Below are 23,654 nucleotides of genomic sequence, written 5' to 3' on the forward strand. Positions count from 1 at the left end.
AGGATTCCTGCTCTGAATATCCTAGTTCAGTTTGGCCAACCACAAACGCCTTTTGTTCCTCAGACAGTCTTTTGCATTCTTCTCCTGGATTTTATCAAACTGGCAGTCTGTAGCACTCCAAATGTTCTTCCAGATCCGACTGATTAGTACAGCCCAAAACATGACAATAACTGACCATTTTCAGCAGCAAAATTCACGAGTTCTGTTTGTTTCAGTGTCAATATGGCCAATTGATGACATGTCGTGAAAACACGCTACATTTTTCAGATATACTTCTTAGACAATTCATCACAGACAAATTGTGGAATGCCAAAGTGGTAGGGCCAAAAAGTGAAAAATTGCATTAGGTAGAGGTTAGAATGAGGATCTGAGTCACTAAAGGGTTAATGATAGTATTTTTTGCATAAAATATGCTGTATTAAGAACTATTTATCCAAAGTAAAGAAGGTATCATGTAAACACAGGGATTGTGCAGTGGGATATAGAGAATAAGTTTTTCTGGGAGTATTTACCCATTTATGAGGTAAAAATAAATAAATAAGCTAATATTTTTGTAACTTAACTGAGCACTGAACTTTTAAACAAACCGCAAAAACATTAACCGAAATCTTGTTAATTAAACATTTTACACTTGTAGATTCAGTGGTACATTGTACTGTTTATCATATTTTAGTAAATATTCTGAAACATACAGTATTCATTTTACATAGCGTTGTCACAGGCCGGAAGTGCACTTTGGTGTTTGGTGACGCAGTTCTGCCACCTTGAGGTCATAATAATGATATTGCAACTACAATTTGGATGAGACGTGTTCACTGTACGCACAGTACAGACTTTGAAAACTGTATGCTTTTAGTACGGAAGACAAGGGGCCTTTGACAATATTGAAATGCCATGTTTATTATGTTTCTATGCGTTTTCCACCATCTGAGCAGTGACGGAGCTGAAGACTGCATTAATGTGAGCTGACGGTAACCCAGACGACCGGTTTCTGCATCAATACCCGTATTTCCGTCCTAACACCAGCTATCTCTCTCAATTTCAGGGCGATTCGTGCTGAAATCTCCTAACACGACTCATCGCATGGTAAAAATTCAATTTCTCAGTACCGTGGAATCAAATACATAGTGTTTGAAAACGACAGACGGATGAGCGCCTTCACGTTATAGCGTTGTGACGCGATGGATGATCAGCTGATCACTGTTTGACAGGATGACATATGTAAACAGACCGAATTTTTATATATTTCTGTAGGTATATAAAGAAGCTGTTTTATGCAAATTTGAGTTCATGTTCTATCATGCCCGTAAGGCTATAGTTTACATACTGGTGTTTAATCTGCGGTTATCATTACGTTTTAGTGTGTGAGTGTGAGTAGTAAGTGACTTTGTTCTCTAATGTTTCTTTGATTACAAAGGTAGATTGAATTGCTCATAAAATGGAGGTTCCCACAGTAAACCAGAGCTACACACATCCACCACCGCAGCCATGGGCTGGACAGAGCTTCAGGACCCCAGCCATGCCTCCACAAGGCTGTCCACCTCCTGCATATCACTATCCAAACCTAAATCCAGATCATCATCAGCAGAGTGTGACCCCGATGACCTACATGACAGGAACCTCAGCAGGTCATCAGCCTCAGTCACTGTACTGGGACCCCTCGCAGCAAAGCTACCAGGGTAAGCATAATAAATCCTAGAATGTCACAATCTGTGGAGAATTTTCTAATGTCTAATGGATGAAGATGATAGCATTTTTAATCCTGTCTTGTCACAGATGTGTTAAAGCCTGTTCCTGAAGTCACAAATACGACGATGCAAGGAATGCCAGAGAGAGGCTGCTCATTACCAGTGAGAGCATGACAATGTAGGGGAGATCGGGGGATATTGTACCATTTTTTTTATTATTATTATTTTTTTAGATAACTATTTAAGGGTAATTTTTATTTTAAGGGTAATCCTATACTTATTATACTTTATATTATACTTACAAAATATTATATATGGCTATTTTACAGAATTGGTTCAAAGTCACAGCTGGATACGTCTTTTTCCACAAATTTTATATGCAAATTTTATAATGTCCAAGGTACACATTTCTAGTAATTGTGCAGTTAATTCTTATATTATATTTTCAGAAAGTTTTGGAATATTTGTCCTTTCCCCAAATTTTTCTATTACCAAAATTCCCCAAATTTGTCTATTACCAAATTTGTCTACTACTGAAACAGAGTAATATATAATTTAATAAGAAGGGTAATATTGACCTATTAAGATTTTGCTTACATCTTATATATCTATACCTTATATATTTTTCTGTTTTGAATATTTTGAATCCAGTTTTCCTTTGTAAAAAGGCAAAAAGTTGATCATACTGATTTCAAACTTTTTTTTTTTTATTTGAATATACACTGAACCAAACACTGTCATAACATCTTAGTTGATAATTCAATATGCCTTATTTTTGACAAAACATTCCATGTTTCGGTTGTGACAGCACATTTTCGGTAGTGACAGTACGCTGTTTTGGTAGCGGCCCATCACTTTTTAACCCACACTACTGAAACATACTTAAATACAAAAAAAATTGCATAACTGTACTAAAATTGTGTTAATTTTCCCCCAAATGAAGTATTATGTGTTTCCTTTTGTCACTGTCGAAACAATGGTGACATGTTTCAGTCATGACTTATGGGATAACACCCAAAAAAACTAAGACGTCACTACTGAAATTTCACCAAATGTTTTAGATCTGACAATTTAGATTTGATTTTTAGATTTAGATTTGACAATTTTAGATACTTTTAAGCCTAAGTCAAAGATGCTAATCAGCACATGGTTAGCTATCACAGTTCTGAACAGCTGTGCACATATAAAAACTAAATGTTTTGGAATAACACCCAAAAAAGAGTGTTTAATTATAGAAAAATGGTGTTCGGTTAAATATTTTTTACATTTCTTAAATGTCTACATCATATTTAAAAAATAAAATAAAAATTATATATATACAGTTGTGGCCAAAAGTTTTGAGAATGACACAAATATTAGTTTTCACAAAGTTTGCTGCTAAACTGCTTTTAGATCTTTGTTTCAGTTGTTTCTGTGATGTACTGAAATATAATTACAAGCACTTCATACGTTTCAAAGGCTTTTATCGACAATTACATGACATTTATGCAAAGAGTCAGTATTTGCAGTGTTGGCCCTTCTTTTTCAGGACCAATTCGACTGGGCATGCTCTCAATCAACTTCTAGGCCAAATCCTGACTGATAGCAACCCATTCTTCATAATCACTTCTTGGAGTTTGTCAGAATTAGTGGGTTTTTGTTTGTCCACCCGCCTCTTGAGGATTGACCACAAGTTCTCAATGGGATTAAGATCTGGGGAGTTTCCAGGCCATGGACCCAAAATGTCAACGTTTTGGTCCACGAGCCACTTAGTTATCACTTTTGCCTTATGGCACGGTGCTCCATTGTGCTGGAAAATGCATTGTTCTTCACCAAACTGTTGGATTGATGGAAGAAGTTGCTGTTGGAGGGTGTTTTGGTACCATTCTTTATTCATGGCTGTGTTTTTGGGCAAAATTGTGAGTGAGCCCACTCCCTTGGATGAGAAGCAACCCCAAACATGAATGGTCTCAGGATGCTTTACTGTTGGCATGACACAGCACTAATGGTAGCGCTCACCTTTTCTTCTCCGGACAAGCCTTTTTCCAGATGCCCCAAACAATCGGAAAGAGGCTTCATCGGAGAATATGACTTTTCCCCAGTCCTCAGCAGTCCATTCGCCATACTTTTTGCAGAAGATCAATCTGTCCCTGATGTTTTTTTTTTTTTGGAGAGAAGTGGCTTCTTTGCTGCCCTTCTTGACACCAGGCCATCTTCCAAAAGTCTTGGCCTCACTGTGCGTGCAGATGCGCTCACACCTGCCTGCTGCCATTCCTGAGCAAGCTCTGCACTGGTGGCACTCCGATCCCGCAGCTGAATCCTCTTTAGGAGACGATCCTGGCGCTTGCTGGACTTTCTTGGATGCCCTGAAGCCTTCTTAACAGTGCAGTGCAAATTTTTTTTCGGGATTAAGTTAATTTTCATGGCAAAGAAGGACTATGCAATTCATCTGATCACTCTTCATAACATTCTGGAGTATATGCAAATTGCTATTATAAAAACTTAAGCAGCAACTTTTCCAATTTCCAATATTTATGTAATTTTCAAAACTTTTGGCCACAACTGTATATATATAAAATGTATTTTAAAATATAAGTGAAATATTTTTTATTGTTTAATGTTTTATTGTTGTAACAGTATAAGTATCTATCATTCTGGTTAACTTTTATCACTAATTTAGTGATTTAGACTTTTAACGAGTGAGTGCTGAGTAAGTGCCATCAGTATGACTTGTATGTGATTAATGGAAAGCTTGGATGTGATGGAAATTTAGTGTTAAATTTGCTGTGTTTTAATTGTCTCTGTATTAAATTTACTGAATGATTACTTTCTTTTCCTTTCTTTTGTCAGACGAGTCCAGTGTCAAATTCTAAGACAGATTCTCGGTACGGCCTGGATCCTCAGGTTCTACCCAGTGTGGTAAATGAACTGGCCATCTAACCCTATAATCATTCATCAAGACAGTTCAGGTTTGAATGCACTGCTCTATTGTTTTGTCTCAGTGTCTGTACCCTGTGTCTCTTAAATGTTCAGGTTCAGGTGATTAAAGAGGACAGGATCCAGTGGGAAGGGAAAGTATTTGTTTCAGAGTCTAAATCTTCAGTTCCTCCTCTCTCCTCAACACAATGCACCCTGGAGGACAGAGGTACTGTCACTGCTGCCCGGTTTAGCCACATTATCTTTTGACTTCATCACTAAATTCACATGAAAAATAAATGTGGTGCACCTGGTTTTCATCACGACAGCTTTTGTTATACGTTTGTTGAAATTATTTAGACTTTCACTGACTTTCAGACAGCGATGGAGCCACAGGTAATATAATATTGACAGGTGCTGTTGTTCTTAAAATGAGACATCATGATAATCTCAAACACAGCTGCTGTTTTTCAGTCTCATAAATACAGCAGCACATAACGGTGGAGTCCTGCTGACACTAGGACAAACACAGTATACTGTGCATTTCCATTACAGCGTCACTCTTGTTTATTTAATCAGGCTGTTTTTAAAGTAGTAATGTGATCTTTTTTTGTTATTAAATCCTATAAATATATATTATTTACTTAAAATATATACTTTTAATACAACTAAAACTAATAATGATAATCTAAATAAAAAAAAGTGCTGTTTGGAAAAACATCTGGCACCAAAAAAAACCTAATTTTCTATTGAAATTGTAGTCATTACATAGTATTCTATCTGTTTGTTTTGTTTTTTAATAGTATTAGAAAAAAATACTATGTATGGGGCACACAGTTATTAGTTTCAAATATTATTATAAATAATAAGTTAAAGAGTAACACAAATCTTTTGTTACAGTGTTAGTAGTATTTGTAAAAGAAGAATGTGTACAAATATCCTTGTTTATTTGTCAGGATTTTTGGTGATTTCAGGTAACGAAGAAAATTTGCATTGAATACTGCCCTAATTCTTTTCTGAATTTGCCTGAATACTTTCTGCAGCCAAGTTTTATTAAAAGTCAATCTTGCCAGCAGTGAATTACCTCTTTAAATTAAATACATTTTGGTTCAGTTTGGTCCTTATACATTTCTTTTTCTAATACTACTTTTACTTTGTTACTTTTTTTGCACAAACAAACATAAAACACATACACTACCAAAAAGTCAAAAGTTTTTGGACAGTAAGATTTTTAATGTTTTTTGAAGAATGTTTTTGAAGTCTCTTCTGCTCAACAAGCCTGCATTTATTTGATCCAAAGTACAGCAAAACAGTAAAATTTTGAAATATTTTTACAATTTAAAAATAACTGTTTTCTAATTGAATATATTTTAAAATGTAATTTATTCCTGTGATTACAAAGCTGATTTTTTAGCATCATTACTCCAGTCTCATGATTCTACAGAAATCATTCTAATATTCTGATTTGCTGCTCAAAAAAACATTTGTTAAACTTTATGTTGAAAACAGCTGAGTAGAATTTTTTCAGGTTTCTTTGATTATTAGAAAGTTCAGAAGCACAGCTTTTATCTGAAATAGAAATCTTTTGTTCAACACTTTTGATCAATTTAAAGCATCCTTGCTAAATAAAAGTATTAATTTTTATAATTTCTTTACCAAAAAAAAACTGACTCCAAGCTTTTGAATGGCATAGTGTATAATGTTACAAAAGCTTTTTATTTCACATAAATGTTTATCTTTAAATCTTTCTATTCATCAAAGAATCCTGAAAAAAATGTACTCAACTGTTTTAAATATTGATAATAATAATTATTATTTCTTATATCCCTTTTATTCTTAAGCAGCAAATCAGCAAATTACAATGATTTCTGAAGGATCATGGGACACTAAAGACTGAAGTAATGATGCTAAAAATGTAGCTTTGATCACAGGAATAAATTACATTTTAAAATACAGTGCCTTCTGAAATTATTCATACCCCTTCATTTTTTTCACACTTTGTTACGTTGCTGCCTTATGTTAAACTACTTTAAATTACTTTTTTTCCCCACATCAATCTACACTCCCTACTCCATAATGGCAAAGCAAAAAATAGGTTTTTAACATTTGTGCAAATTTATTAAAAATGAAAAACTGAAAAGATCCCGTTGCATAAGTATTCATACCCTTTTCTGGGACACTCGAAATTTAGCTCAGGAGCATTCATATTGCTTCTAGATGTTACTACACTTCGAATGGAGTTAAACTGTGGCAAATTCATTTGAATGAGTATGATTTAGAAAGGCACACACCTCTCAGAAAAGGTCTAACAGCTGAAAATGCATATCAGAGCAAAATCCAAATCCTGAGGTCAAGATAACTGCCTGTAGAGCTCAGTGACAGACTTGCATTTAGGCAATGATCTAGGGAAGAGTTCAGAAAAAAATCTGCTGTATTGAAGGTTCACAGAAGCATGTAGCCTCTATTATCCATAATGGAAGACGATTGGAACAACTAGGACTCTAGAAAATGTCTGCCAGTCCCCATCCAAGCTGACAGAGCTTGAGAGGTGAAAAGGTGAGGCAAAGAATGGCAGATAATTGCCAAATGCAGATGTGCAAAGCTTGTCTCATCATACCCAAAAAGACTTGAGGCTGTAAAGGTGCTTCAACTATGTACTGAGTTAAGGGTATGAAAACTTATGCAATGTACTTATTTCAGTGTTTTATTTTTAATAAATTTGTAAAATTTGCAAATCTGGTTTTTGCTTTGTCATTATTATGGTGTATGGAGTGTAAATTGATGTGGGGAAAAACTAATTTAAAGCATTTAACATAATGCTGCAACAAAACAAAATGTGAAAAAAAAAATGAAGGGATATGAATACTTTTGCAAGGCACTGTTTATTCATATAGAAAGCTGTTATTTTAAGTAGTAAAAATATTTCACATTACTGATTTTGCTGTATTTTGGATTAAAATAAATGCAGGCTTGCTGTGCAGAAGAGACTTATTTAAAAAACATTAAAAATCTTACTGTCCAAAAACTTTTGACATTGGTAGAGGTAGAGTAGAGTAATACGCAGTTACTTTTTAATCGCCATTCAATAAGAGACTGTTGCTTTCTGGTAGCTTTGGTTGTTATAAATCAAAACAAGATTATAGTATTGCAGACACAATGTATTTTTGTTGTACGCTGTGCTTCACAGGTAATGCCACAGCTCGATTTATCCGCTGCACATCGTACAGCTTCCCTGTGGAGGCTCAGGCAGCTCAGAAGAGTCATCTCCCGCTGGGTGCAATCGTGTGTCCTCTGGCCAGGCCTGAGAAAGGAGAAGTATGTATGGAAAAGAAAAAGAAAACATTTATTTGTGGGAGTTCAGAATAAATAAGAGATCCTGAGGAAAATGTCACATTTATTTGTCTTATTTGCCAGGATGTTGAGTGCTTTTAAAAAAGTAGAAGTTGTCATCTTGAGAAATCTCAGTCACCTTCACATACAGTATTCCTCAGTGTTTTACTGTGGCTTAATTACTTTCAAGATGGAGTATTCTTATAAACATGTTATGTGAATGTTTTCCACAGCGTGATGTGCCAGTTTGTGAGGCGGGAGATTGTGTTAAGGGCTGTGCACACTGCAGGGCCTTCATGAGCCCTGCTATGAGCTGGCAGGACTGCGGGCAAAGATTCTACTGTCCTTTCTGCGACAAACACACCGATGGCAAGTCTTGTTTGGCCTACAGTCATTCTCAATTTTCGGTTAAAGCTGTGCACATATGTCCTTTCATCTTTGCTCAAGAGCATCTTTTTCTCATAGTGCCATGGCAGTCCTATCAGCCTACTAATCAGGGTCGGCGTGTCGACTGTGAAACGAAGCCTGAGCTCAGTCTTGGCTCATATGAGATCCTGGAGAAACAGACGGTCAGCAACTTTATTTTTTCTCTCGATTTATACTGTATGTAACTGTTTTATATTAGATTACACATCAGTATTTAAAGTTGCTGTGATCTTTAAAATTACGGTTAGGGTTAAAACAAATACAAAGAGCTAGCTCAAACCATGATCATGTTTTCTTTTTAAATACACACTACTGTTCAAAAGTACTACTGAGGTCAGTAAGATTTCTTAATTTTTTATTGTTACAATATTATTACAAAAGTTTTCTATTTCAACATTTTTTTGTTGTTTTGAGTTTTGTATTCATTATCCTAGTAAAAAAGAAATATATTTGAAAAACATTTATTTCATACTAAGCACAGTTCAGATCTATTAACATATTTACTGACATATCGCTCGAGACTTACAGATTTAAAAATTATAATGAAACTTTATTTGGAGTACTACTTGTGTACAATGCACATTTCTTAATATTAAGCCTAAAGTGTGTTTTAATGTCATGATTGATGAAAATTGAATGTTTTTTAATAATATCTGTCTGCAAGATATTTTAAAGGAGAACTCCGGTGTGATATTGACCTAAAGTGTATTGAATCATGATACCGAGTGTGAACGTACCTTGCATATTTCATCTCGGTTTGTGTCCAGCTGTCCGAAATCTGGGGTCAGTTAGCCGATGCTCACAACAGGTTGTCAATGAAAGTCAATCGGGCATCGAAGGAGCCATGTAAATAAATCACTGTTTTACGCCATTTACGAGGCACAAAGTAGCTCCGCACTTCATCGGTAGACTTCCTAGGGCCCTGACATTTAAAACGAGACATTGAGAACTCAGAAAAAGCACCGGTAGTTTATTTACAAGAAGATTTATACAGACAGTACCTGGGAAAGAAAATCCGGTAGCCACCATCCTGAACTTAGTCACGATAAATCGAGTGTCGAGCACCAATGAATTTATCAGGTTATCAACGTATCAGGTTGTAGTTTCCTTCGTGCTCGACACTCGACTTATCGTGACTACATTTAAGATGGCGGCGACTGCTCTGTTCCTGGTGGAAGATGTCTGTATAAATCTTCTTGTAAATAAACTACCGGTGCTTTTTCTGAGTTCTCAATGTCTCGTTTTAAATGTCAGGGCCCTAGGAAGTCTACCGATGAAGTGTGGAGCTACTTTGTGCCTCGTAAATGGCGTAAAACAGTGATTTATTTACATGGCTTTTCCGATGCCCTGTTCACTCTCATAGACAGCCTGTTGTGAGCATCGGCTAACTGACCCCAGATTTCGGACAGCTGGACACAAACCGAGATGAAATATGCAAGGTACGTTCACACTCGGTATCATGATTCAATACACTTTAGGTCAATATCACACCGGAGTTCTCCTTTAAGTGTATCTAAAGTATACTTGCAATAGTTCCATTTTTGCACATTAAAATATACTTTAAGATATATTTTAGCACTACTTCCAGACAATTAAAGTGCATTGAGCACAACATTAGTTGCTCAAATTTAGCAGACTTTAGGTATACCAGTTTAGTATACTAAAAGTACATTTGCAGGGTATTTTAAATAACATAAATATGTAAATGTATTTGTAGTATACTTCGCATGAAATAAATGTATTTTAAATACATTTTAATATATTTATTTTTCACTAGGGTAAATAATCCAGAAAAGAAGATATTAAGCAGCACAACTGTTTACAACATTGATAATAATAATAAATATTTCTTGAGTAGCAAATCAGCATAGCAGAATGATTTCTGCAGGATCATGTAACACTGAAGACAGGAGTACTGGCTGCTGAAAATTCAGCTTTGCATCACAGGAATAATTTCATTTTAAAATATTTTAAAAGAGAAAGCAGTTATTTTAAAATGTTAATAATGTTTCGCAATATTACTATTTTACTGTAACTCTTAATAGAATAAGTGCAGTCTGTGTGAGCATAATTTTAAGACTTATTTTCATATTCACTTTGATCTTCTAAACAGGGTAATGCTGCTGTGTTGATGCTTGCGATTGATGTTTCTGTCAGCGCGATGAAAACGGGGCAGCTAGACCACATTTGCAAGCAGATTTGTTCTCAATTGCACGCTTTAAATGGGTAAGTATTGTTAACATTAAAACATTTGTTTAAACTCAATTCTGGAAGTAAAATGGCTTGTGAATGTTGTGCAATTCTTTTAGGCCTGAAAAAACTGATCAATCAGATCTTCGAGTGGGTTTGATGACCTATGACAGCCGGATCCATCTGTATAACCTGAGTCCAGCTCTGTCACGGCCCCACATGATGGTCATCACTGACTGTGAGGAACTGGAACTTCCTGTGGTGGAGGGCCTTCTGGTGCCACTGAAAGACTGCAGACACATACTTGAGAGGTTTTGACATCGCATTTGTTCTACTAATATAATAATCATTCAATGAGGCAAAATAGTTAATTTAACAGTATAGTTCCCCCAAAATGATGTCTGTCATTAATTACTCAGCCTTATGTTGTTAAATACCCTCAACCTGTAAAACAAATTAAGATGTTTTTGATTAAATCTGAGAGCTTTTTGAACCACTGAAGTCACATGGACTATTTTAACGATATCCTTACTACCTTTCTGGGCCTTGAACATGTCAGTTGCGTTGCTGTCTATTCAGGGTCAGGCAGCGCTTAGATTTCATCAGAAATATCTTAATTTGTGTTCAGAAATGAACGAAGGTCTTGCAGGGTGAGTAATAAAAGACAGAATTTTCATTTTTGGGTAAACTATCCCTTTAACAATCTTTTTTTTTTTTTTCTTGGGCAGAGTACTACAGGAAATTTCACTTTTCAACCCTGAATCGGATAGATCAAGCTCACAAGAGCTTCCTGTTTCTGCCGGGCTTAAGATTCTTCAGGCAAGAGCCTTAATAAGAGTCTTAAACATGCACATGCCCTTGCTGAAAAATTCAGTGTTTGTTGATTTCATAAATCTCTTACGTCTCATTTCAATAGGCAGCAGCATCTCCAGGCAAATTATTGGTCTTTCATTCCTCGCCTGTTTCTGAAGGCACGAATCAGAAAGGCTCTTCTGGTTTCCTCAGCTCTAGCAAAGCGAAGGTGAATTAAAGAACATGTAATTTCTCCACAATAATACGTTACTTGAAGTTTATCTAAAAGTGTTTAATTTTTCTGCTTTCATTTGGTTTTATATTAGTCCATCTTCCAAGGACCAGATTCTTCAATCTCGTTGGCTAAAGAGTGTGTCAATCAAGGCTGCAGTGTGCACATCTTTGTGTTCTCCCATCAAGAACTAGGCGGGGCTTGGCCAGGGCACATCCCCTTTCTCACAGGAGGTGGAGTCATCTGCTATAACAGTCTACAGGTAATAAATGCCATCTGCACTCAGAGAGAAAACCTTAGAGCCCAATTAGTCCAAAACTGCTGCACAAATTCGAAATTTCAAAACAACCCTATGGCTGCCTCGAGAATAATCCTGGAATGTCATAATGGTTGGTACTTGTTAGAAATCTCTGCTGCTAATACAAGGTTTTTGTAGACATCCTATTAACTGGAAGTGTTACAAAGGTCGTCTTTCTGCTCTATCATCATAGTCCCCCTGAGCAAGCCACTTTATCCAATTCTGCTCCAAGAGGACCATCCCTGCAATTAGAGCACTGTAGTAATGGATGAAAAATGTCTGCTCAGTGACAAGTAACCAGATAAAGAAGATTAAGATTTATTAGAAATGTACTGAATCAAACCTTTTGCTACAACAGCAATATATTGTACACAGTGTATAGTATACGTATTATACTGTTCATTATAGTTCCTGTTTGACTACTAGTGTTAATTGACCTGTCAGATATGAGTGTCATATAATCTTGTCTGTCTTTCTTTCTTTCTTTCTTTCTTTCTTTCTTTCTTTCTTTCTTTCTTTCTTTCTTTCTTTCTTTCTTTCTTTCTTTCTTTCTTTCTTTCTTTCTTTCTTTCTTTCTTTCTTTCTTTCGTTCATTTTCCTCATAAACAAATCCAGTAAGAATCTAAAAAAAGTGTGACCCTGGACCACAAAACCAGTCATAAGGTTAAATTTAATTGAACTTTTGAAATGTATACATCATACCGAAAGCTGAATAAATAGGCTTTCAATTGATACATGGTTTATTAGGATAGGACAATATTTGACAGAGATACAACTATTTGAAAATATGGAATCTGAGGGTGCAAAATAATCAAAATAATCATAAAATTCCCTTTAAAGTTGTCCAAATGAAGTTCTTAGCAATGCATATTACTAATCAAAAATTAAGTTTTGATATATTTACTGTAATAAATTTAAAAATTATCTTCATGGAAGATTATCTTTACTTAATATCCTAATGATTTTTGGCATAAAATAAAAATCTATAGTTTTGATCCATACAGTGTATTTTTGGCTATTGCTACAAATATACCTGTGCTACTTAAGACTACTTTTGTGGTCCAGGGTCACAATTAGAGTCCACTTTGATAGATTTAATGCATTCTTTCTAAATAAAAGTATTAATAAAAAAACTGTTTTACTGACTTCTAGTATACCTTTTTTCTATTACTTTCTAGTAAACTGTCAAAGTCTTAAAGAGAGAGACATCACTGCATTAGCAACTAGTGATTTAGTTTGGTTCTGTGCACTGTGTGGATTTACTGTAATCACAGTGAATTTTTCAGGAGTGAAGTTTTCAGAATGTGGTTGACGCTTCTATAAATAGCTAAAGTAGGACACAGATACACACTGTTATTCTGTCCGCTTCCTGCTGTGTGAAGAGCCCCGGATTAAGCACTCAGAAGAAGAGTGACAACCATATTTAATGTAGTGTGAACAAACTGTGTCATTTCATGCTAAATATTCTGTGTTTTTCTTTTGCAGTCAGAGATGGAACAGGAGCGCTTCCGAGCTGATCTGAGCAGATGTGTGAACATGCAGATGGCCTTCAAAGTTCAGCTCAGAGTGTTTGTCAGTAAAGGTAATCCAAGGAGCGTCTAAAAGAATATAGAAATACAGATTCAGTCAGAGAAGAACTTTGACTAAGGTTATTACCAAGATGGTAGTTTAGCTTTGAATGAATGTTTTTGTATAACACCTTCTTTTCGAAATGTATTCAGACACAGAGCATACATATGTGAGACTGGACCACATTTGAAATTGAATAAATACGTTTTCCATTGATGTATGATGTGTTAGGATAGGACGATATTTGACTGAGATACAGCTATTTGTATGAATCTGAGGGTGCAAAAAATCAAAATACTGAGAAAATTGCCTTTAAAATTGTCCAAATGAAGTTCTTAGCAATGCATATTACTATTCAAAAATTATGTTTTTATATATTTATGGTAGGAAATGTACACAATATCTTAATGGAACATGATCTTTATCTAATATCCTAATTATTTTTGGCATAAAAGAAAAATCAATAATTTTGACCAGTACAATATATTTTTGGCTATTGCTACAAAAAATGCCTGTGCTACTCAAGGCTGGTTTTGTCGTCCAGGGTCACATATATTGGTTATAGTCTATATATAAAACATTACAGTCTGTCAAGTATCAAATCATATGAGTACTTGAATAGATAGTCACTTCTTTGTAAGTTAAATTCAATGCATGAATGTCAGATGTTATTTGTAAATAGCTGGTGGATATATAAACAACGCAACCGTTGTGTTTCTGCAGAGATGCGCATATCTGGTTGCTATGGCTCCTTCATCGCCGGTCCTGACTCCTGCTGTGTTGCCATGGCAGCGCTTGATTGGCGCACAGCTCTGGCATTTGAGTTCACTCACAACAAGTCTTTGGATGAGACGAGGGGTGTAGCCATACAGGTAGTATTGATGTGATGTCATTGATATATAGTCATAAATTATCATATTAAAACATGAAGGGCCAGATTTACTAAACCGGGCAAATTAGCACTTTTATTCCATAAAAGGGAGTGGAAAATTTGGCATGTGATTTACTGACAATGCACACATTAAAGAACATTAAGACGGATCATTTCCATAATGACCAGCGCAATCTACCAAGAGCAGTGCAAATTACTGCCTAATTTTTTCACTGTGCGTCTTTAGTAAATCCTGACAGTACTATATTAACGCCAAAAAGCAGTTTGCACTGACGCAAGCTGTTAGTAAATCTAGCCCTAAAACACTTACTGTATCTGAGAGTAGTGGATATGATAAATAATTTGATATTGATTTGTTTGATTCCCTCTTCCTCTGCTGGTGTAGTTTGTGCTATCATACAGTAGCACTTCTGGAGAGAACAGGACACGGATACACACTGTTATTCTGTCCGCTTCCTGTCAGCTGCTAGACACCTTTAGGAGCAGCCAGGCTGAGACGCTCCTCACATTCTACTGCAAGAAAAGTATAAAGTTTGCTGTTTATTACATACAGTAATGCAACCTTTAAAATCAAATTTGACCTTATTTACCCTCACAATAAAATATATTATATTCACTACCATTTAAAAGTTTAGGGTCAGTTTGTTTAGAGAAATAGTACTTTTATTTAGCAAGGATGTGTTACATTGTTTAAAAGTGACAGTAAAGACATTTATTATGTTTCAAATGATTTCTATTCTAATAAATGCTTTTTCTTTCTATTAATCAAAAAAGGAACTGTTTCCACAAAAATATTAAGCATCACAATTGTATTCAATACTGATATTTATTTAAGAAAAATGTTGAGCACCAATACAGCATGTTAGAATGATTTCTGAAGGGTCATGTGACACTGAAGACTGGAGTAATGACGCTGAAAATTCAGCTTTACGATCATAGGAATAAATTACATTTTAAAATATATTAATATGCAAAACAGTATTTTCAAATTGTGATCATATTTCACAATATTACTGTTTTTCTTACATTTTTTTATGAAATGGATATAGCCTTGGTGAGCATGAGCGCCTTTTTTTAAATCTTACATACCCCAAACTTTTGAACGGTAGTATACATATAATATGTAATATAAATTCAATAATATTTTACAGAATATAATCACTTATCATAATTAGCAGTGCATAATTTGTTATTTTTATGCAGAGTCCCATCTTTTTGGTTTTACTTCAATTTTGTTATTTTGATCGCGTTTATTCGCATCTAAAATAAAAGTTTGTGTTACATAATATATATGTGCGTACTGTATTTATAATTATATTTATATATAAATATGCACACATATATATTCAAGTAATATATTCAATATACACTACATTTTTGATCCAAAGTACATTTTTTTAATTTTTACTTTTTAAAGTAACTGTTTTCTAATATATTTTAAAATGTAATTTACTCCTGTGATCAAGCTAAATTTTCTTCATCATTACTCCAGTCTTCAGTGTCACATGATTCTCCTGAAATCATTTTAATATGCTGATTTGCTGTTCAATCATTTTTATTATTATTATTATTATTATTATTATTATTATTATTATCAATATTTAAAAACAGTTGAGTAAATTTTTTTTCAGGATTTTTTGGTGAATATAAAGATCCAGATTTTCAAGTCAGTATATTTTTTTAGGAAATAAATGATAGAAATTAACACTTTTATTTAGCAAGGATCAAAAGTGATAATAAGGACATAATTCGAAAAGATTTCTGTTTCAGATAAACATTGTTCTTGCTGAATTGCTGAACTTTCTATTCATCAAAGAAACCTGAAAAACTCATTTTCAACATAATAATAATAATAATAATAATAATAAACATTTTTGAGCAGCAAATCAGAATATTAGAATGATTTCTGAAGGATTGTGTGACTGAAGTAATGATGCTAAAAATTCAGCTTTGAAATCACAGAAATAAATTACATTTTAAAACAGAAAACTAAATATTATGGTATAATATAATAAAAATATTCCAAAATGTTACTGTTTTTGCTGTACTTTGTATCAAATAAATGCAGTCTTAGTGAGCAGAAAAAGACTTCTAAAAAAAAACATTAAACATCTTACTGTTCAGAAACTTTTGACTGGTAGTGTATATTTAAGAACGTATGTAATATATATATACGTAAATATTTCTTAAACATATACATGTATGTGTGTGTATTTATATATACACATACACAGTACACACACACATATATTATGTAAACACAAACTTTAATGTTGAATGTGATTAATCGCAATTAATCAAATTGACAGCGCTACTTTATACTGTAATATTTGTTACTTTATTTTGTCAATGTGTGTGTGAGTCAGTGTATTCATTAGCACTGGAGAGTCCACTTCAGTCCCTGCGTGAGGAGTTACAAACAGAGGTTACTGAGATGTTGGCTTGCTTCAGGAAACACAGCTGCACTACTTCTGTGTCCCCGGGACAGGTTGGTTTTTCATATGTTACTCTCTCCTTAATGAGGAAGGATCTTTCATAAGTTTCGTAAGGTACTGGACCAGGATATGCTTTTGAAAATTTAGTTACTCTAGAGATATATCATAGTGTTTCAGTTTAAGCAATACTTTTAGTCAAATATAAAACCAGGATTTGGCGATACCAATTAAAAAATAAAGTCCCGCTGTTTTCAGTCCAATTCATTTTTAATTGCTTAAATAAATAGTCACCTTTTTGTCATTTGTGCAGAAATCCCTAGACAGTTATTAGTGAGTTGTGTAATTAGAGCTTAATCAGATATTGTAGAACTGTGAAGTCTTTTAGTGTTTTTAGGAGATGACAGACAGTCTAATATACTGTTACTCCAATCTTAATTCATTTTACGATTTGTTAGCCATGTTAACGATGCAGGCACAGATAATAATATTGAGATCCATTCTAAGTGAATCCTGTTTTATTTGGGTAATAGAGTCTTGAATGTCATTCTCCCCTCTCTCTCTCTCTCTGGCTTTCTCTGTGTGTGTCTTTCTTTCTGTCAGCTGGTGTTACCTCAGTTTTTGAAAGCCGTACCTGTCTACATTAACAGTCTGCGCAAAAGTGAAGTGCTGCTGCCTGGGTTGCGGAGCTCTGTACATCAACGTCTACAACTGCGTAGCCTCATTGTCTCCATGGACACGCTGAGCACTGCTTCTCAGTTCTACCCACTTATTCTGCCTCTGGTGAGAGACAGACATCTAGAACATTCTGTTCATCCAAATTAGTCACTGAAATGAGACAGTTTCCTTGTCTGTAAGAATTCATAATTCTCAGTTGGATTGTTATGCACATGGCAGGATTTAGAGATGCCACATTCTTTGCTACTCTAGTGATAAATGCATCTACTGTACTCTCTCTATTTATGGCATTATTATTATTTTTTTTTGCTTATTATGTAGTTAAAAGACAATATATTAGTGCCCCATTGAATGGCAGCTGATATTACAAATAGATTTTTTAATTTATCTGTTTAATTTAGGAATATATGATCAATATTGCATAAATATCAGACAATATTGAATATTTAATTGTCCATTTTTACATTTTGATTTGTTGTCGTATAATGCTTACCTAAAGTTTATCTTTAAAAACACTAATTACATTATTAAATGTAGTCTTTAGCAAATCTTAAAATGAATATCCACTTTTTATACTGTATATCACAATGCTGTAATGCCTAAATTCACTTTGATTTAAATTGACAGCATTTAAAATGATAATGTTTTTAGTTTTAAGGTGGTATGTCTAATTCATGTAGATATTAGAAAATGTATAAATAGTATAAATGTGATCTATCTGCCATTGCATTGGCCAATTTTTTTATCATTAAAAAAAAAATCATAAATAGACAAAAATTGAAATCAATAGTGTAGAAACCAATAAAAACAGGCGACTGTACCTTTAAGGACCTTTTATGTCTTTTTTAGGGCCTATGAAATCCATTTTATTTTTTCCCAAATTTATTTATTTTTATTTTTTATTTTTCTGGATTCTGTTTTTTTATGTACATTTGTCTACACTCTGTTTTAATAGTTACATTTATAAAAATATTTTAAAAACATTGTTAATTGTTAATTAATTGTCTAATTAATTGAAATCATGAAACTTACACAATTTAAAAGGAATTTATTAAAAGTTTAACAAAATTTACATTTTTAAGGCCCTATGAAATATTTTTTTTTCTCAAGTTCAGTTTTATTTTTACCAAAAAAAATGTCCATTTATTTTCTTATAATTTTCCATTTTAATGGTTTCATTAAATTATAATAATCAGAAGCATCTCTAATTGATTGATTTTATAAAAAATATTTTTATTGTTATTTACTTTCTTTCTTTTTTTTTCAGAAATACTTAGTTTTTACCTTTTTCTGATGGTTAATTTCTTTTGGTTAATATTCCTTTTAAAATATCCTTAAAAATAATGTTTTATTAATACGTTTCTTAATAGTAGTACTATCATTACATTAAGAACAAAAAAACTTAAACCAATAGTGTAGAAACCAATAAAAACAGGCCTTTAAGGCCTTTTATGTCTTTTTAGGGCTTTATTATTATTATTTTTTAATTATTCCATTTTAATGGTTTCATTAAAATGTAATAATCAGAAACATCTCTAACTGATTGATTTTTATAAACAATTAATTTATTGTTCAGAAATACTGTGTTTTTATATTTTTTCGGGGAAATGCATTATGGTAAATATTTTCTTTTAGTAAATATTCCTTAAAATAATGTTTTATTAATACGTTTATTAGTAGTAGTATTATCATTTTCTTTCTTTTTTGTTACAATTTTTCTGGATTCGTTTTTTTTTTCTTTTTTCTACTTTGTTTTAATAGTTAAATTTAAAAAAAAAAAATTAAAAAGCATGTCTAATTAATTGAACTCATGAAACCTACACAATTTAAAATTAATTTAGTAAAAGTTTAACAATTTTTTTTAAGGCCCTATGAAATATTTTATATTTTTATAAACATATTTTTTTAGAAATACTGTGTTTTTACATTTTTTCTGGCAAATGCATTATGGTAAATATTTTCCTTTAGTAAATATTCCTTAAAAATCATGTTTTATTATTAAGTTTATTAGTAGTAGTCCTATCATTACATTAAGTACATTTTTCTTGTCACAATTTCTTCAAGTTAAACTGAACTTTTTGGCAGAGGTTGAAAACATTGCGCTTCAGTATATGTGTAGTAAACAAAACTGGCTCATTCATTGACACAGAACATGCAGTATTCATATTTAAATACTATTTTTGCAGCTCACAGACACTAGTCCATATTGCACTTTGATTTAAGTGTACTGACAAATTTGGCAAATTCCATGACATTTCACGTTATACAGTAAATTTAGTTTTTATGACTGCATTCTGCTATTCCATCCGTGTTTTCTGCATTGCGGAAACCACAGAGCCCTACTTTTTGGACTTGGAAGTTTGTCTGCATTGTACACCAAACTTTGAAAAAGAGCAAGTACAATCCATGTCACATTTAAGTCCAAAGCAAACTTCCACCTAAAATATTGATGCTTTTTCTCCTGCATGATGACGCCACTGTCTGTGTGTTTACCCTTCTCACCCCTGCAGTCTGTCTCTGCTGATAATGCCAACATGCCATCATTAGGGGAAGCCGTGCGCTGTACTGTCTCTAGTCTGGATCCAGGGGGTCTGTATCTGATCTCATGCCCACTGGCACTGCTCCTTTGGGTGGGCAGCTGTGTTCCTCCTCATACCCTTCTGCAGCTTTTCAACACCAACTCCTTCTCCTACCTCACATCTGGAGAGGTGAGACAGGGACACACTGAGTTGGCGTTTACATTAACATTTATTCATTTAGCAGACTTTATCGAAAGTGACTGACAAGTGAGAATGATTCCTAGAAGCAGTTCATCTAAGAATCTGAGGGTTGGATATGCATTTTAAATGAAAACTTAAAAATCTGATCAGCTGTTTTCTACCATGATAGTTGACTAGATAATGGGTAATTGACAAATGATGTGCCCATGAACTATATATCAAATAAGATGTTGTGAGATTCCCCCCATCTCACTTACTTTTTGTGTCCGTTTGTTAATAAGGTATTTGTGGATACATTAATGTTTTTATATTTAAGATAAGATAAGATAAAAATATAGTTTTATAGTATTTTGAAGTGATAAGATAAAATGGACCCTTAGAAATGGCACAGGTGACAAGTGACTTTGTTTAATACTTACTGTAATCCATAGGTTTATTATTCAATATTTCCATGGGTTAGATGTACATTTCACCTATAGGCTAATTGAGTAAAATCATAATGTTATTATGATATCTTTAGTTAAAATATGAGCAATTGTTATGTATTCATATGCTTACAGGTAGCTATATATTAGTCATAGAATAAATGTACCTTTCAGATGAATCTCTTTTACTGGGATTTGTTTGTCATTGATTATTTAATCATTTTTCTAAATTGTCAAAACACTATTTTAAATATAATATTTGATTTAGTATTGTATATTAATGACATTTTTTGTAAAATTGTAAAATATTATTACAATTTAAAATAACTGCTTTCTATTTTGATATTACTTTTTACTATCACTGCTGAAAATAGTGCTGCTTAATATTTTTGTGAAAAATATTTTTTCTAGTATTTTTTGATGAATAGAAATATTAAACAAACAGCATTTATTTAAAATAAAATCTTTTGTAACATTATAAATGTCTTTACTGTCACTTTCAATTAATTAATAATAAATATTAATATAAATTATTATAAATATACACACTTAGTCAAAAGTTTTTGTACAGTAAGATTTGTAATGTTTGTAAAGAAGTCTCTTCTGCTCACCAAGCCTGCATTTATTTGATCCAAAGTACAGCAAAAACAGTAAAAAAATAAAATATTTTTACTATTTAAAATAACAATTTTTATATTAGAATATATTGTAAAATGTAATTTATTCCCGTGATTTCAAAGCTGCATTTTAGCATCATTACTCCAGTCACATGATCCTTCAGAAATCATTGTAATATTCTGATTTGCTGCTCAAAATATTTATTATATTGTTATGTTGAAAACAGCTGAGTAGAGATTTCAGGTTTCTTTGATGAATAGAAAGTTCAGATGAAGAGCATTTATCGGAAATAGAAATCTTTTGTAACATTATAAATGTCTTTATCATCACTTTTAATCAATTTAAAGCATCCTTTCTAAATAAAAGTATTCATTTCTATAATCCCCCCCTCCAAAAAAAAATAAATAAAAACAATATATATAAAAATATTGATGATAATAAAAATGTTTCTTGAATATTGAGTAAAGTACATTTTAAGTTATATTCAAATAGAAAGCAGTTATTTTAAATAGTAATTTTTTTTTCACAATATTACTGCTTTTGCTGTATTTGGGATCAAATAAATGCGGGGTTGGTAAGCATAGGATTTTTCTTTAAAAAACATTACAAATCTTACTGTTCAAAAACTTTTGACTGGCAGTGTACACACACAAATTAGTTAAATGTTTACAGTAGTTTTATATAGAACATTAACACTTTTGCTTTAAATGTCATGTCGAAGTACCCATTCAAGCAAGTTTACTTCATATTTTATATAGCACCTTTTGTATTTTAGTGCTTCGACTTCACTTTAGCCTTGTCCATAGTATGTGTGTTGTATGTTCTCTGTAGATCAAACTTCCAGTGCTCGAGAACTCCCTCTCCATCAACACCAGAGCTCTCATATGCTCTCTGCAGTCCTCAGCAGCTGTTGCTCTCCAGGTGAATGACTCACACCCTTCAGTTGCACAATGTTTAATTCAGGAACCGACAGGAAGTGGAAACAGAATTAACTTTACACAACAAAAAATCGACACAGCTAAAAGTCCAGTATTGGATGTTTTTCTTCAGTTTTCCTTCCAAACTCAAATTGTGTTTAATTGTATAAATACTTAATTTGTATTTGTTTTAACGTGTGTTTCTTTTTGTTCAGCTAAAGCTGGTGCGAGAGTGTGACAGCTGTGAGGAGTCTCTGCAGCGCCTCCTTGTGGAGGACAAGAGTCCTAACGGTGGAGCTTCATATGCTGATTTCCTTTTTCACCTTCATGTCAATGCCTTGCGTCTTATTGTGTGACAGTCTCTTCTCATAGACAAGGCCGTGGGATATTTGTAAAGCCCTTTGTGACACTTCAGTCCTATTGCAGTTTACCTTTTGTTCCCTCTATAGCCATCGCTGCCGTTCTAAAATCAGTGAGGAATGAGAATTCTGTCTTGTATGAATTTACCAAACATTTACCTCTGAAATACTTACATTTGACAAATTTAGTAAACACGAATTCAATGTGACCAGCTTGTTTTAGAAGAAACACTGAATACTAAGATTAGCCCTTTAATTTCCAAGGGCTCAGAATGACTGAATACTGTTTGAACTCCCATCAAAGACTCAGTGATTAATGATTCTGTATTTGAAGTGCGTGTGTGTGTGTTTGCTTCTAGACATGGGTTTGATTTAACATTTGCTCTCGCGTCATGAATATTGCACTCTGAATTGAATTCATGAATTTGCCCAACTGGTGAGCTAGAGTGTGCATGTTAATATTTTTCAAGCAATAATATATTCATTGAATTTTTGGTGTCATTACACCTCAATATTTAATATCTTGAAAAAACTGGGGCCATCAGCATGTGGACCTGACACTTTACATCACTGTAACATTTCTTTTGTATGAAGAAGATACTTTTCTCTCCAGAAATGAATAAATAACTGTAAATGTGTGACTGGCTCTGAATCATTCTCGGCCGAATCTCGTTCGCATTGATCTTCTTTCCAATGTATGTTCTTGTGAATTTCTTCCCCTCCTCCACAGAGAACCGAAAGGGAGCGAGAAACACTTCTAATGAGTCATACCAAGTCTAATTAGTGTAATTGGGGTTAATGATGTTGACATTGAGCTGAATATGAAATATCCGAGTGGGCGTCCATGTTCATTATCTAATGGTTGAAAACACACACACAGAAGCAAATGAGCGTTGCTATTATCTAAAAATACTTTTAAAAAGTCTACTTCAGTGTGAAAATACAAAAATAACCAGTTTCCTGATACTTAAATGCATAGGATACACAAGATAACATTTTGTGTATTGCATATACATGTGAAAGGATAGTGGAAGCCAACAAAAAACGTCTGTCACCACCCATTCAAAATTGTTCCTCTGTGCAAAACCCACTTTTACCATTTAAAACAGAATTAAAAGAGTATACAGTACTTAAAATACTATAAAACGAATACACTTAAACGTAAAATTGAATTTAAAAAAAGTGTACAGCAT

The 23,654-nt window shown here is 33.4% G+C and overlaps 1 protein-coding gene across 3 annotated transcripts; it reads left to right on the forward strand.

Moving 5' to 3' along the window:
* The first annotated feature begins 811 nt into the window (after positions 1-811).
* LOC141335093 (protein transport protein Sec24C) lies at positions 812-23,099 on the forward strand. 3 transcript variants are annotated; one of them, XM_073840395.1, is made up of 22 exons: positions 812-960; positions 1,046-1,250; positions 1,418-1,679; positions 1,777-1,850; positions 4,518-4,586; positions 4,701-4,812; positions 7,771-7,898; positions 8,147-8,282; positions 8,379-8,482; positions 10,453-10,565; positions 10,649-10,840; positions 11,258-11,348; positions 11,446-11,550; positions 11,648-11,815; positions 13,337-13,433; positions 14,144-14,292; positions 14,698-14,836; positions 16,679-16,800; positions 17,348-17,527; positions 19,933-20,130; positions 22,017-22,106; positions 22,318-23,099. In XM_073840395.1, the coding sequence occupies exons 3-22, from the start codon at positions 1,439-1,441 to the stop codon at positions 22,456-22,458; spliced, it is 2,649 nt and encodes an 882-aa protein (XP_073696496.1). In that variant the 5' UTR covers positions 812-960; positions 1,046-1,250; positions 1,418-1,438; the 3' UTR covers positions 22,459-23,099. The 3 variants fall into 3 exon arrangements, with proteins under 3 accessions (XP_073696496.1, XP_073696499.1, XP_073696497.1); XM_073840398.1 differs by having other exon boundaries at positions 1,046-1,086; XM_073840396.1 differs by having other exon boundaries at positions 812-1,086.
* Positions 23,100-23,654: the final 555 nt, after the last annotated feature.

This window comes from Garra rufa, chromosome 5, assembly GCF_049309525.1.
Source record: "Garra rufa chromosome 5, GarRuf1.0, whole genome shotgun sequence".
NCBI lineage: Eukaryota > Metazoa > Chordata > Actinopteri > Cypriniformes > Cyprinidae > Garra > Garra rufa.